This window comes from Alternaria novae-zelandiae (assembly GCF_023758075.1).
Source record: "Alternaria novae-zelandiae strain BMP 2774 chromosome Unknown scaffold_25, whole genome shotgun sequence".
Taxonomy (NCBI): domain Eukaryota; kingdom Fungi; phylum Ascomycota; class Dothideomycetes; order Pleosporales; family Pleosporaceae; genus Alternaria; species Alternaria novae-zelandiae.
This window is the reverse complement of record NW_026056985.1, coordinates 427,483-441,883: the sequence shown is the minus strand read 5'-3', so window position 1 is coordinate 441,883 and position 14,401 is coordinate 427,483. Positions and strand designations below refer to the sequence as shown.

At 53.2% G+C, this 14,401-nt stretch overlaps 6 protein-coding genes across 6 annotated transcripts; 4 read left to right on the top strand and 2 right to left on the bottom strand.

Moving 5' to 3' along the window:
* Positions 1–1,281: 1,281 nt before the first annotated feature.
* J4E88_009696 (uncharacterized protein) lies at positions 1,282–3,397 on the bottom strand (the record flags this gene model as incomplete). The annotated part of the gene is made up of 2 exons (XM_049403295.1): positions 1,282–2,825; positions 2,869–3,397. The coding sequence occupies 2 exons, from the start codon at positions 3,395–3,397 to the stop codon at positions 1,282–1,284; spliced, it is 2,073 nt and encodes a 690-aa protein (XP_049251069.1).
* A 1,564-nt stretch (positions 3,398–4,961) lies between these two features.
* J4E88_009695 (uncharacterized protein) lies at positions 4,962–6,382 on the top strand (the record flags this gene model as incomplete). The annotated part of the gene is made up of 2 exons (XM_049403294.1): positions 4,962–5,203; positions 5,293–6,382. The coding sequence occupies 2 exons, from the start codon at positions 4,962–4,964 to the stop codon at positions 6,380–6,382; spliced, it is 1,332 nt and encodes a 443-aa protein (XP_049251068.1).
* A 437-nt stretch (positions 6,383–6,819) lies between these two features.
* J4E88_009694 (uncharacterized protein) lies at positions 6,820–9,356 on the top strand (the record flags this gene model as incomplete). Its single annotated transcript, XM_049403293.1, has 2 exons — positions 6,820–7,865; positions 7,916–9,356. The coding sequence occupies 2 exons, from the start codon at positions 6,820–6,822 to the stop codon at positions 9,354–9,356; spliced, it is 2,487 nt and encodes an 828-aa protein (XP_049251067.1).
* Positions 9,357–9,995: 639 nt separating this feature from the next.
* On the top strand, positions 9,996–10,679 carry J4E88_009693 (uncharacterized protein; the record flags this gene model as incomplete). The annotated part of the gene is made up of 1 exon (XM_049403292.1): positions 9,996–10,679. One exon carries the CDS (start codon positions 9,996–9,998, stop codon positions 10,677–10,679), a length of 684 nt encoding a protein of 227 aa, XP_049251066.1.
* Positions 10,680–11,624: 945 nt separating this feature from the next.
* J4E88_009692 (uncharacterized protein) lies at positions 11,625–12,667 on the top strand (the record flags this gene model as incomplete). Its single annotated transcript, XM_049403291.1, has 2 exons — positions 11,625–12,565; positions 12,658–12,667. The coding sequence occupies 2 exons, from the start codon at positions 11,625–11,627 to the stop codon at positions 12,665–12,667; spliced, it is 951 nt and encodes a 316-aa protein (XP_049251065.1).
* A 203-nt stretch (positions 12,668–12,870) lies between these two features.
* On the bottom strand, positions 12,871–14,015 carry J4E88_009691 (uncharacterized protein; the record flags this gene model as incomplete). The annotated part of the gene is made up of 4 exons (XM_049403290.1): positions 12,871–13,469; positions 13,619–13,728; positions 13,882–13,895; positions 14,007–14,015. The coding sequence occupies 4 exons, from the start codon at positions 14,013–14,015 to the stop codon at positions 12,871–12,873; spliced, it is 732 nt and encodes a 243-aa protein (XP_049251064.1).
* Between the last annotated feature and the right edge of the window lie 386 nt (positions 14,016–14,401).

Genomic DNA, 14,401 nt, shown 5'->3' with positions numbered 1-14,401 from the left:
GCCTTTCTCATCCCGGAATGCGCGATGCATGTTGAATGATACCTAGGTGTAGTGAAAAAAGAAAGAAGACGACTCCCAAGAAGGGAGAATGCGAGGCAAAGCTGACATGCTGAAGGAGCGCCATTGTCCAAGATAATACATGAGCTGACACTTTTGTGGCGTAGTTGGCGGCTGGATGCCTGGTTCGTATTTCCTTTGTTCCCTCTTGGAGCGCTTGGGTATAACTCGCATATTGCGGCACAGGTTCCACCCCTGACTCGCTAAACACAGGGGAAAACGCCACGATTTTGCTAATTCGACCAATTGAATAAATCGCAAGATGGCGCGGTGGGTAAGGCGAGTCGCAACGTTGCTAAAATCATCTTCGTGTTTGGTATGTGGAGATGTGGTGTCGGTCGTTGCGAACCTGATCGACGAACTACTCATGGTCTTTGCGCGCACAGCGAAACATGTTTGACGGGCTCGCGCACGAAGGACCCCAGGGATTCAGGGAGATCATCCGGCGGCTCGACATGCAATGACGGCTGCAGCATACTGCGATCCTGCACCAACTGGGTGTGATGCAGTATCCTCGAAAAGGGGTAATGCGATGTGCACAATTGACTGTACGGCCGCAACCCACCCACATCTCCTCGCATCGACTAGATAGAACGCTGTGTTGATATATGAATGCCCTTTTACCGAATGTAGAGAGAAAAGACGAGATTGATCTCACTAGCAGGTGTGGCGTAAACAGCTAGTATTAGGGCTGAGTGACAGGTGGTACGGGCGGCCTAGCAATGACTAGCAGATGAAGCTACTTCATCACAGCAAACGGAACTTTGCCGAAGCGAAGATTGGGTTTCGTACTAGTGGTTATGATCCGAGCGATATGCGAGTGAGATGTGTATGCATACGGCAGTTGCGAAAGGGAGTGAACCTGGGGTTCAAGCTGTCTCCTCGCCATCTACTAACGGGATAGAGAAATTGAGTATCCAATGGCTGATAGATTGTACACGCAAACAAGGCCAGATATTGACGGCGAGTTTGCACCAAGTTTTGCTCAAACAGAGGGTATATATTTACAAAAGTCCCGTTTATACCATTTGGCCTCCAAATACCACCCTTGTGGTCTTGCTATTAGTGATCGCATATATGCTACTCATGACATCGTTAGACAAGTATCCCATGCCGTGTAGAGATACGGAAAATCCAAACGCCTGCCTTTTGTGTATAGAAATGTGGTAGAACAAGGTGCCGAGTAATACAATCCTGGAAAGAAGAAGTCCGTGCTGAGGATGCTTAGAAGAAATGCTGTCCGCCGTACCCGTTCATTGCGGTAAGTGGGGGCTGAAGTAATGTGTGCGGTTGCTGCTGCTGAACAATGTTTGCAGGCACGTAGTGCGTCTGGTAAGGATGTTGTGGCATGCTGAAGTCTGCTACGAGCAGAGGGTTACCAAAGCCCGTCGGCCGCCGCTGTACTGGGGCAGGTGCAACCGAGACTTGCGGCATCTGCTGCTGAACGACGACCTGAGGCTGTTGCTGGTACACAACACTGCCTTCCTGCATGTGGCCATTCATCTGCTGCTGCTGTTGTGGGGGTGGCGGAGGTGGAGGTTGTTGCTGTGGCTTCTGGTCCTGGGTTTGCGGCGTATCCCAGCCCCACTTCTGCTTCAGCTCTGTATTGACGAAGCCTACACGCCAACCCGTCTCTTGCCTGATCTTGTCGAATATCTGGAGGACCTCTTCCTGCTCGCGTCGGTCTGTGAGCGGTTCAGCTGCGATGGCGAGGGAACGTAGCGCTACGCTGGCAACCCCGCGGTCTTTGACATGTGCACTGATACCGCAGATGAACTTGGAATTTTGCTCGAGCATGGCCCACATGTCGGGTTCGCTAGGGCCTTGCAGCGGGTTGATCTGCGCGAGCAAGACAAGGGATGTATGGTAGAAGAGCCGCGCTATTATCGATGCTCTCTTGATTAGCCAGACTTCGGGGAACGCTGAACCGGATATTGTTTGTCCGGGGTACAGATACGCCATTGGGTGCATGGTGCGTGGTATGTTCTCGTTCCACCTGTCAGTCATGTCTTTGAGCCGAAGCCACTCGTTGTGCCGTTCCTGCAAGGTCTGCCTGGCGACTTCCTGGTTGCGCGGTATCGATGCACGGAAGTTGCATATCCTTGCAACGACATAGAGGATACGATGGGTCCAGACTTCTTCCTTGCCTGACTCAGTCTCTGGTGTAAAGTCCATCTCGATGCCCCACTCGTCGGGGTCCCAAGCGACCTGCCAGTTGAAGTGCAGACAACTCAGTATCTCCATGCCGACGTTCAGCCAGAAACAGGCGGCTCCGATGCCTGTTGACCTAGCGTTCCAGCGGCACTCTTTGATCAGAGCACGAGCTCCCGCGATATGGTTCATCCGTTGTAGCGCACGCTCTCCCATGATTTCGTATACGTTGAGTATTACCGCAGTGGTAGCGCATAGAATGGTATCGCGGTCGGGGTCCTGCAGAGAGTGCAGAAGGTCGCGTGTGGCTACATCGTAATAGTGGAGTGCTTTCTCCTCGCTGTACTTGGGATTAACAAGGGCAAGATGTCGTGCACCACATGCGAGGAAGGCGTGTAACAGCATTGGCTCGTTGAGCGCATGGAAGGGTAGCAGACGCGAGAAGTGCTTGTGTGCGTCCATGCTGTCCATCCAAATGCCGATTTCCTCGACGAAAACCTGCATGTATAATACCTCCTCTTGGCTCTTCAGGTAGTCGCGCGTGGGGAGGGGTCCGGGACTGGCCGAATGCTCCATCGTGTACGGGGACGGTGTTGGGCCGTTTGAGAAACTCGATACTATAGAGTCAGCACGGAGAGCTGGAATGGACTGTTGACTTACTTGAACGCCCGTGTTGGTGCTGGGTCCGCTGTTGGTCGAAGTTGTAGGTGAGTTGCGCTTGCTGGTACGACTCCTGTGCGATGCCCTGGATGGGAGGAATGTGCTGGCGCGACGAAGCTGGCGGTCCCATGCCAAAGCCGTTGCTGCCCATATGAACATGTGCGTCCATGTCCTCTACTGGATACATTTCTCGCCCGCCCACATATTCCGAAGCAATGGTCCGCGACTCGTCCATGAAAGCGATCTGATAGTCGATGCCTTGGGGGATCAGGTATGCATTCCGCTCGCAGGTGGTGTCGAGGAAGTTGAGCTTCTTGCCCCAATTGCACTCGCGCTGGGACTTGAGGCAGTTGTTGCAGGTCGGTTTGGTCTCATCGCACTTGAGATGGCGCTCTCTGCATGTCAAGCAACCGGTACGAGTCCTCTTAGGCTTGTCGTCGGGTGTGGCATCGCTGGCTCTCTTTCTCGAGGGCAATGGCTTGCTCGTGGGCGAGTCATTGTTGGAGGGTGGTGTAGCGGTGTTGGCCATGCTGACGCTCGCTCGGGGACAGGCGTTGCGCCGTCGTTCGCCGTGGCAGGGCGATCACGACCCCGTAACAGGGCGCGCAGTGGGCCAAGTCTGTCGATCCCTCCACTTCGATCTGGTGGTCAATCGTCGAGTAGTCGCGGTTGGAGATGTGGGGTTGGTCGAGGACCGCCGTGATCTGACAGCTCGGTTTCGACGGGACGCGACGCAGCAACGTAAGATTCGCAAGATTCGCAGTAGGGCGGCTGCAATGGCAGTGATTGAACAATAGTGGAAAGAGACACAAAGGCGTGGATCCGTCGTCGTGGTGCGAATGCAAAAGTGTCGGAGAGGGCGCAGGGATAGGAGGTCTTGGTGAATTGGCCGTCGAGAGGGCGTGTGCAGGCGTTCGGTCGCGGATGATATGCAGGAACACGCGCAGTCTAGGTGGAGGGGTGGGCGAGGAAAGTCATGGGAGTCGAGGGTGCTTTTGGCGGGACAGAAGCAAACAAGTAGCAGCAGCGAGTCGTGAGGAAAGGCGGAATATTGGATTATACCTGAGCGGGCTGGCGTACATGCAGGCGATGACGAACGATAGGAGATGGTGGACGTCCTGGCAGGGAGCGTCGCAAGGGCAGGTGCACGCGAGGGCTGGGGACCGAGGCGCCTGTAACGTTGACAGCTGCACTCTGAAACAAGACGCTGTCCGGGTTTTCGGTCGTCAGCGTCTGGACAGGTGGACGAGTATCACGACGATCCCGCGATAAAAGACGGCAGAGCTGGACAGAATGCGCCTTCGGGGAGACGTCTGGGCCTTGGTGTGCGCCAGTCCGGGGTGCGACGCCATGATGTGCGCGCCCTCCCGGTAATGATGCGCGCGCCGGCTTGGATGCGTCGTGACATTCGGCGACGTAGCATGGAAACTCTTCTTCCCGTCCCGCGGACCCTCGATTGCTGTGCATCATTGCTGTAGCGAGTCCTATTGCCCAGTGCACTAGCTTTCTCGTGGCAGTTCGTGCGAAGAGCTACCATCGTGGCGCAGGCAGCATCTTGGCACGACCCCAGCGCTGCTGAAGAGATACACACCTGGGCACATTTCGCACCTCTGTAGATGATGCCCAACCGGCTTGTGCAGGTGCGTTGCGCCCGAGCAGCTTCGACGCTCCATGGCATGCTGACTGGCTGCACTTCCACTCGTCTAATCTTGTAGAGTTTTGCGAACAAGCTCAAGACCAGAATAGATCCTTGTCCGTCTCGGCAATCTTTGCACTGTCATAGCACCTGCCACCCTGGAACACCTGCCGGCGCCTCCACACGCACTCCTAAGCTGAGAGGAAACGAATCCTCCTTTCTCCATACCAGTCACCATGGCTGTTTCGTACTTCTGCTGGAATCGAATGACCCTCAGCTCGCTAGTACCGAGCATCGTCTGAGAAGGAACGCCCAGCAGGCAGCCGTTTCAAGCGCGCATGTACCTGTCGTTCGCGTTGTATACCCGACAATCAACCGCTCATCACTGGCCCCACCATCGCTTCTCGACGATCGTCTCTCGTGCCGGCCTGCCCGAAACTAACACCTCAGCTTGCCCATGGCCCTGGAGCGCCAAACCGCCACGCTCCCACCGGCACAGCCCACTGCCATTCTCCGCGGCCATGCCTCGCACATCCACGCAACTTTGTTTGTTCGTCAGAACAGCCGTTTGTTGACGGGCGACGCGGATGGCTGGGTCGTCCTCTGGAATGTTCAGACGAAGCGACCAACTGCTGTCTGGCCAGCTCACGATGGCCCCATTCTAGGATTCGCCCAATGGGGAGATGCAAAGATCATAACGTGCGTGTCACTGTAGCAAACCACCAATCACCCTAAGACTAGCCCACGTCTGCCTGACGAGCTCTACTAACATCAGATCGCGGATACAGACATGGACGGGACAACAGAATAAGAGTCTGGCGACTTGCACTCGAAGACGAGACAGAGAAGCTTTCATCAACATTACCTGAAGATGGGAACCGAGAACACACGCCCAAACCGTGGCTTCTTCATTCGCTTCCCGTCAACACTCTCAACTTCTGCTCTTTCTCCATGGGCTATCAGCATCCTCCAGCCTCTGTCGCAGAGGATGACTCCATCTTTGTGGCAGTCCCGTCAACAGACGACAAGGTGATCGACGTGTATAGCTTCCCTGGTGAGCTACTCAAGGTCAGGATCCCACAGATACGAACCGTCGAAACAGGCATGGTCATGGCCGTGAGATTTGTTCGTAATAGAGCCACGCAGAGACTTCTCCTGCTCGCAGGGTATGAAGGCGGGGTCACTGCAGCCTTCAAGCTGGCTGAAGAACACCCCGACACGAGCGTAGAGACTGCCCAGCTTGTATACCTCAGTCAACCCCATTCTCAGCCGATTCTGTCATTGGACGCTTCGCCAGAGGGTGACTTCTATTTCACATCCTCGGCAGATGCTATAGTAGCCAAGCATCAGATACCGGAGTTGCCATCCATTCCGGGTAAAGAAGACAACGACCCACCCGTACCGTCTTCAGATCTATTCACAAAGCAAACTGTTGATCAGCCGAGCTCCAAGAAAGCGACACCCAGCGGTCTATCTTCACTGCTTTCGTCGGCCGCACCGCTACCGAAGTTCAAGCCTGCTCCGCCAGTCCAGAAAGTGGTCAGCTTACAAGCCCCGTACAAAACAACAGACACCAAACACGCAGGTCAACAGTCGCTCCGTGTCCGCTCGGATAGCAGGCTTCTGATTACCGGTGGTTGGGACTCACGGATCCGCATATACAGCACCAAGACGCTCAAGGAAGTTGCCGTGCTGAAGTGGCACAAGGAAGGAGTCTACTCCACTGCATTCGGTGAGATTCTTACACAAGATGAGATAGGTCGCGGAGATGGGGCTACCAATAAGCGGCAAAGAGACCGTGAGGAGCAGTCGAAGCTTAAACACTGGGTCGCGGCAGGAGCTAAAGACGGGAAAGTCAGTTTGTGGGAAGTGTTTTGAGGTCTGTCCGGCTTCTTGTAGGGTTTGGAGTACGCCGACGGTCCCATGATGACGCATTTATACAGATAGATGTATTGTAGTATCAAGTGGCACGTTAATAGCAATCTACCAAGCAATTGTCAGAGTCGGTGGTGCTGATGGATAGCGAATCGGAGGTGATGGTGCGCCGGCGTGGCTTCCCCACAAGAAGCCGAGGCATAGCGACCGGGGAAGTGGGCCTGCGATGTCACCGTCCATCGTCGCGACGCTCCATGCCTGCTTCACCATGTCGTAGTAACAGTGCCAACGTGGACTGACACGAAATCAAAACACCCGAAAAACTCCATCTCCCGAGATCGATTCCTAAACGCGTCCTTCCCATGCGATACGCGCTTTCCGCCGCACCCTTTCCCTAAGGAGACGCTCCTTGCATATCCCACATCCGCATTCCAATCAGCATGGCCTCCTCAGACGAGGACCGGAAGTCCTCCACCGCGCGCCCCTCCAGCCCCGAACAAGCTCCCGATCTCAGCATCACGGCCGACGACAATGTCTACCTGCACGCAGCCGGCTACAACGAATCGCCCGACCGCGGCCTTATACACAGCTTCGCGCGCTTCCGATCCTCGCCGCTCGATTTCATTCGCGAAGTCTCGCTACACTTCTCAGGGACAGGATGGAGGTCTTTTGACGATCACATTGGGCAGCCAGAGTTCTACCCGGGCTTTAGCGAGGATATGAAGGCGAGGGTGTTGAGCAACCCAATGCTCGTCGCCAAAGTGCGCGAGTTGGCGAACAAGAGGGTAGAGGTTGAGGCGAAAGAAGGGCTTTTGGGCGAGGATGCGATGCATGGGGTTGGTGTCGGCGAGAAAGATAAAAAGGCAAAGAGGAGGGTGCAAATTGAGGAATCGCTTATGCAAGTCAGCGAGGGCTGGACGGATTCCATGATCTGCAAGATGGAAAGCAAAGGCTTCATAAGAGGTGCATACTATTTCGCTACACAACTCTTGACAAGAGCATACCACCAGGGCGTCCACGTCTCGAGCGAGGAAGTGCTACGCCTGCGCGCTGTCGCCGAGAAGGCAGCGAAAGACAAGCACTCCATCATCTTCCTTCCGTGTCACCGCTCGCACGTAGACTACGTCTCGCTACAAATCATCTGCTACCGACTCGGACTTGCTCTGCCAACAGTCGTGGCTGGGGACAACCTCAACTTCCCAGTCGTCGGGTCCTTCCTACAACATGCCGGCGCTATGTGGATACGAAGGAGCTTCGGGGACGATCAGCTGTACATTACACTTGTACAATCCTACATCGATACCCTGCTGCAATGTGGATATAATTTGGAGTGCTTCGTAGAAGGAGGGAGGAGTCGTACAGGCAAGCTTCTACCGCCCAAGTTCGGCATACTGAGTTACATGCTCGACAGTATCGCGAGCGGCAGGGTGGAGGACGCAATCATTTGCCCGGTATCGACGCAGTACGATAAGGTCATCGAGGTTGAGTGAGTCTATCGATCATCTTGATACTAGACAAAACACTAACACACCGCAGCTCATACATCAGCGAGCTCCTCGGTCAACCCAAACCCAAAGAAAACCTCATGGACTTCCTGTCCGCTTCCAGCGTCCTCTCCCTTAAACTCGGCCGCGTAGACGTCCGATTCCACGAGCCATGGTCACTCAAATCCTTCATTAATCAGCAACGCGAACGCTTCTCTAAACTTCCGCAGCAACTCGATACCAAAGACGACCGACTCCGTCTCCTCCGCACACTGGGCTACAAAGTTTTGTCAGAGATCAACGACGTCTCCGTCGTGATGCCCACCGCTCTCGTTGGTACCGTCTTACTGACATTGAGAGGTCGTGGTGTAGGCAAATCAGAACTCATCCGCCGAGTCGAATGGCTTAGCGACCGTGTCAGGGCTCAAGGTGGCCGTGTAGCACATTTTGGGAACCTCCCCACTAGTGTCGTTGTCGACCGCGCTTTAGAAGTTCTGGGACCTGGACTTGTTGGCCTAGTCCCCGAATTACCAGAAGACACATTTTACGCCGTGGATAGGTTCCAACTCTCCTTCTACAGAAACATGACCATTCATCTCTTCATCCTACAAAGCCTGGTCAGCGCAGCACTATACACGCATGTAAAGCAGGGCGGCGGCCCAGAGTACCAACGCATGTCGTACGGCGACCTGCGCGCACAGGTGCACTTCCTCTCGCAACTCTTCCGGGGAGAGTTTATCTTCCCCACCGAGGGTCTCGATACCAATCTCGCCAAGACACTCGAAGGACTAGAAAAAGACGGTGTCATCACGATGTCACGGTCAAAAACCGAGCTCGGCGAAGAGACCGTGGATTTCGTCGAATTATCAGCTGCTGAACGGACCCAAGGACGAGAAAACTATGACTTCTACTGTTTCCTCATCTGGCCGTTCATCGAAGCTGCATGGCTCGGTGCTATCAGTCTGATGATGCTCACTCCTCCCCTGTCATCCCCCAATGCTACATCTCCATCTCCATCCTCCTGGCTCGACCTCAAGAAAGTCCAAGATCGCGCACAAGTCCTCGGAAAGACTCTGTACCACCAAGGCGACCTTTCCTACTTTGAGGCTGTAAATAAGGAAACACTGAAGAATGCGTACACGCGCTTCCAGGAAGAAGGCATGATTCTTGTTACCAAGTCCAAAGACAAGACGCCCGCCACTATCAGACTAGCAGAGGAGTGGACTCCGCAAAGAGGGTCGAACGGTGGCATTATCGCCGATGGCCCATTATGGCGCTTCGCTGAGCGCATTAGTGCCTCGCGAAGAGAAGGTAAGAATCGGCGCGATGGAGCGACAGTTCAAACGAGGGTTTTGGCGCTGGCGGACCTGGTTGGTGAGAAGCTTTGGGAGGATGCGGTGTTTGATAGGAAGGAGTTGGATGGTGATGAGGTGGGTGCTGTCGAAGGGAAGGCGAAGAGCATGCGGAAGAGAGGGAACATGGCGCGGCTTTAGTTTGCTTGTTGAATCATTCGTCATGTACTTTAGCTTTGGGAGATATACCATTTGATTGTTCGTCTCATTTCATGGGTATAAAAGCTCCGCTTCTGCTCATGATGTTCTTCTCGATCAGGGAGACGAAGCATGGACCGTGATGTAAGTCGCAAGGTTCTATACGTCCAACACATCGCCAACAGTGGTTGTATGCGAATACAAGAACATATACTCCTGTTGTACAACAGTAAATGGACGGTCGGATGCCTACGCATCACTCGTGGTGTTTAGTCGTTCCTACGAAACAGCCATGAGTTCTCGTGGAGACCTTACATATGCCTCACTTCCCTATCTTGAGTGTATGTGGCGCTCAAAAGTCGGTAAGACACCCGTCTTACTCCAAGGGGTGACGCATAGTTATTCTCTCAACCCAAGGTGATATTGACGCTAGGTAACACCGGGGCCTCGAGAATGAGGTTTTGTGACTGGGCTTCGTATAAAGCTGCCTCATATATCCTCTCTCAGTACCATATCTCCTCCCTTCTTTCGTCAACAGCACCCCCGCTTGCTGAAACGTACAGTCAACCACACCAGTAAGCTGATTCTGTTATTCCCTTTGTTCGACAAGATACTGATAGTAATCGCAGCTACACGGACGATATGCCTAGCTGTCCACGTTACACCAAAGAGCAGTTGCTCGACATGCTCCAAAAGCAGATCCCCAATGCCATAGTAAAACTTCCAAGACCAGATGCCTTCACATTCCGGTCGTTGCCGGACGGAAAGTCACAGCTCTGCATTGGCACCTACGTCGAAGGACTGAGTGACCCCACCACAGATGAGTTTTGGGTTAGCTGTGGCGGCACAGCGAAGCCCTGGTTGGCCTTTGACATCGGTACAAAAGACCAAGTTTTCCGTGGTGATGCATTCTTCAAGAAGATGACCAAGAGCGGACAAGTCTTTTTGTTCGGTGATGGGCTCAAGGCTATAGTCGCCTTTGTCTTTGTCTACTGCGACAAGATGGAAGAATTCTGCGACTTTCAATTTGGCAAAGGCTTCAACATCCTGGTCGAAAAACTCAGGTACATGTTTCCTGAAGTCGAGGGGAGTGCTGTGTCTGGAAACGGCACGGAGTACGCCGGTAGTGTCTCTGCTAAGATCTCAGACGCGGACGCAGACGTGGTCAAGACTCCCGATGACGACCAATCTGCAGGGGAGAAGCTCGAGGAACAACTTGTGAAACCGTTGGACGGCGTCCTCCCTAAGGAGCCCAAGAAGCGAGCGCTCAGCGTCGACACCGACACCGACGAGCACTCGGTAGAGAGGAAGCTCCGCGTTGAGTAGGCACTCGACTTTGCGCTATGCTATTGTAAGTTACTCAATCTTGTTACGGACTGCATACAAACACTAATCGTTCTCCCAGGCTGCCGAGAGCTGGGAGTGGGGAAAAGTGATCGATGGCTAAGAAGCTTCCCTACCATACTAAAAGTTGGTGAAGCGAACTGAGATGGGTCCTGTGGCTGGAAGAAGATATGACTATTGCAGAGGTCTCATGGAAGGAGCCTTACTAATGATTCATCATTCTCAATTAGGGTAGCTCTGAATTCCATGACTTCGAAAGATGCCAATTGCATTCAAACCATCTTCTCCCTCTCTTCAGTTCTTTCGTGCTTTCACCGTATACACGGTAACAACCGAACACTCTGGAGTCTCTATTGATGCCAGTCTTCTGATTTGTTTGTTATCATTGCAGTGTAGTCTGCAAACCCGTTCGACTATTTCTTGTCTGAGGGAAGACAGCTATCATGGTTGGTTGGTAAGAACTGCCTAAATTACGATGCGCGTTGAGCTTGGTCTAGACAGAGCACGACGACTGCAGTCAGGGAATGCAGAGGAATGATCCAGACTGAATAGAGTCTCTCCAAGAAATCTCAACACATTTCAAATCTCCAGGGCTGTTGCTTCGTTCCCGTACTCCTGTGTCGTGACCTTGTAAAGTCTCCATGTAGTGACTGCGACTCAATCACGGTCGCTTGGGGAAGATACTCGATAGTCGCAATTGCATGTCGCGCTTGATACTTAGCTTTCCGGATATGTAGATAATCGCTATACCGTCTCCAGTTCGCGGCTTCCAGAGACGCGACGAGTGACATCACGCAAGCACGCGTTCAGCGCTACGCCGAAAACAGAAAGATGCCTGCTTAGCGCGTCACGCTTTCAGCGGGATGATGCGCCCCGCCATCTCAATTCCACGCAAGCAGGATAGTGCAGAACGCCCGCTCGGCAACCATGATGGACTCCGAGGATGTGCTGGATCTATACGACATTGCTGTCTTACTCAACTATGAACGGAACACTACGGAACCTCGGCTTCGACACACGAAATTGAGAGAAGTCGCTTTCCCGGGTACACAACCGAAGACGGTCGCACTCAGCAGTCCAATCGACCAAGGCTGGAACAACAACGCGTCGACTTGGATCGTATTGGATCAGCAGCAGACCAACGATCCCGATGCCCCAGACTTGCCCACGGAATTCCTCCCACCGAACAAACGCAACGATAGCGCACTCTCCAACGAGCAACTAGAGACGTTATTCCATCAAGCACGCAATCACGATGGCTGTTACCAGGCGATTAGTCTGCTTCAGATCTTCTTTGCACTGTTCTCCGAAGACACAAAGTTGAGGGTGAGACATGCGCCTAGTGGTAAGCAGCCAGGCATGTCTTATACGACAACAGTCAGTAGTCGTGTCATTGTCGAAGAGTCCTTCCGTGACCCAAAGTTTACCACGGCTATCTGCGTACTCCCACAGGGCGCAATGTTTGTCAGTGGGCACCAGCCACGACTGCTGCATGCCGTCGTAGGTTTCTCTCCGCTCGATAGCGACACGGTTCGATCCTTCTTCGATCTCTCATCCATGCAGTTCGGCGATATAGGACGCGGACCTGGGCCGAAGGGAAAGCAGCTGTTCGCTCTGGATACCCCCGAGGAGTTTGCCCTGCGTTTCAGTATGTTGGCTAAGGGTGCAGATCCTAGCAAGAGCGACCGCACTCTAGCGATCAGTGGTACACCTGTAGACGATTGGCTATGGGAAGTGGCGATGAGGACGAAAAAGAGGTGGATGAATAGAGCGACGGAGAAATGGTGTGGTCACTGTGGAGCACCAGGTGCCAAATCCAAGTGTGCTGGATGCGGCGAGGCGTACTATTGCGGCAAGGACCATCAAAAGTCAGCTTGGGGATATCATAAAGGATATTGCGGGAAGCCTTGATGAAAGTTCTGACGAACGCAGAACCTGCAAATTAACGGACATCTCGTAGAACGTCTTAAACTTGGTGGGTCATATAACAGGGGGGGTATAATTCATCAACACTAGAGTTGTACCTAGAGTTGTACTGCACTTCAAATGTACATCCATCTCTCCATCCACTGTACGGCACGCAGTATCAGACTGTGCAAGACAGCACAAAGACATGAACTGCTTTCCAGGACGATGGTCATATCATCCACGACCGAATGCAACACTACTGTACTCACATCCTCCCACTCGGCAACTCATTAATGGTGGCTGGAACTGGCGGCGACATAGCTGGGGAGTACTGCGGTACAGGGCTCACTGGCCCGTCCGAATAGTGCGGGTTCGCCTGCACAGGATTCACAGCACCTGATATTTTCTCCGGCATCGCATAGCCACCCTGCTGCGTAGCATACGCAGACTGAGCATTGGGGTCATAGAAATGTTGCGCGGGTTGCTGTGCGTTCGGATCGTACTGACCGTAGTGCTGTTGGTGTTGAGGCGGTGGAGACGGCATCTGTTGCATGTGTTGCTGAGGGACGGGCTTCTGCTCGTGGTAGTACTGGACACCGGCTGGTGGAGCTTGAGGTGCGGTGGGTGGCTGCTGCATGTTGTTGTTGACGGTGGTATTGTTCTGTTGCTTCTTCTTGCGGCGAAGAAGGAAGAAGACTCCGAGAACTACAGCGGCTAGAAGAGCGACGCCGCCGATTACTCCACCGGCGATTGCGCCTACTGGAGTTGACTTCTTGGAATTGTTGGAGTTGTTGGATTCGTTGGAGTTGTTGGAGTCGTTGGAATCTTCGTTACCGGAGGAAGGTGTAAGGTCAAGTGGTGCATCTGAGGGACGACCGGAAGCGGTACGTGAGAGTGGAGTGAAGGACAGAGAGATTGGGGTATTCGAGGATGAGCCAGTGTTAGGGGAGGTTGATGAATCTTGGAAGTGTGTTGTCAGTCAATGCTTCATCAAGGTTAGACAGATTGCATACCTTGGTCTGGGGTGGTTACTAAGATCCTTCCTCCCGTTTCCGTCTTAGCATCGCACCAGTAGTTGGTCAATGGTGAAGGGTCATTGATATCTGTTGCCAGCTCCCAGTAGCTGCAAGTTAAGTTTGAGCCTCCACTGCGATGCCATGTTAGTATACAATATCCAGGCGACCAGGAGCCAGAACGTACCAGAAGACTGATGTAGTCGGGTACACAACGTAATCGCTCTCACAAGAAAAGAACTCGCAAAGAGATTCTGGCGCACAGATCTTGTAAAGGCTACCTGATGTTGCGATGACATGACCCTCGTTATTTGCAGTGATGGTGTCATCTAAGACTTCTTAGCAACAGTCGAGCAGCAATGTAGGCAATCAATCTTACAAAGTGTACTCGAGCCATACATGCCCGTGGAAATATATCCAAGGGTAGTAACATCCCTAGCTGCAAGTGCTACAGCTGTTGCAACAGGGGCGGGCGTGACAGCGGGCGTTGGTGCCCGTATCATAGCAGTGCTCCCATGCTTTGCGGAAAAGAGAACGACCAGCAACGAAGAAAGCCTGGTATATGCCATGACGTTTCAGACCCGAGAAATTACAAAACGAGGAACAGAAGGCACCCTTAAGGAAAGAGCAGGGCCCTATAAGCTAAGTACTCATACCTAGGTATGTTGAGCTACGTACAATGAGAAAGATATTGCGCCGTAAGGCGTGCAGCGACCCGCTGGGGCTTGCCGGCTGCGGCCACACATACGAGGAGAGCGTATTGAAGGCTGATCAGCTGAGATT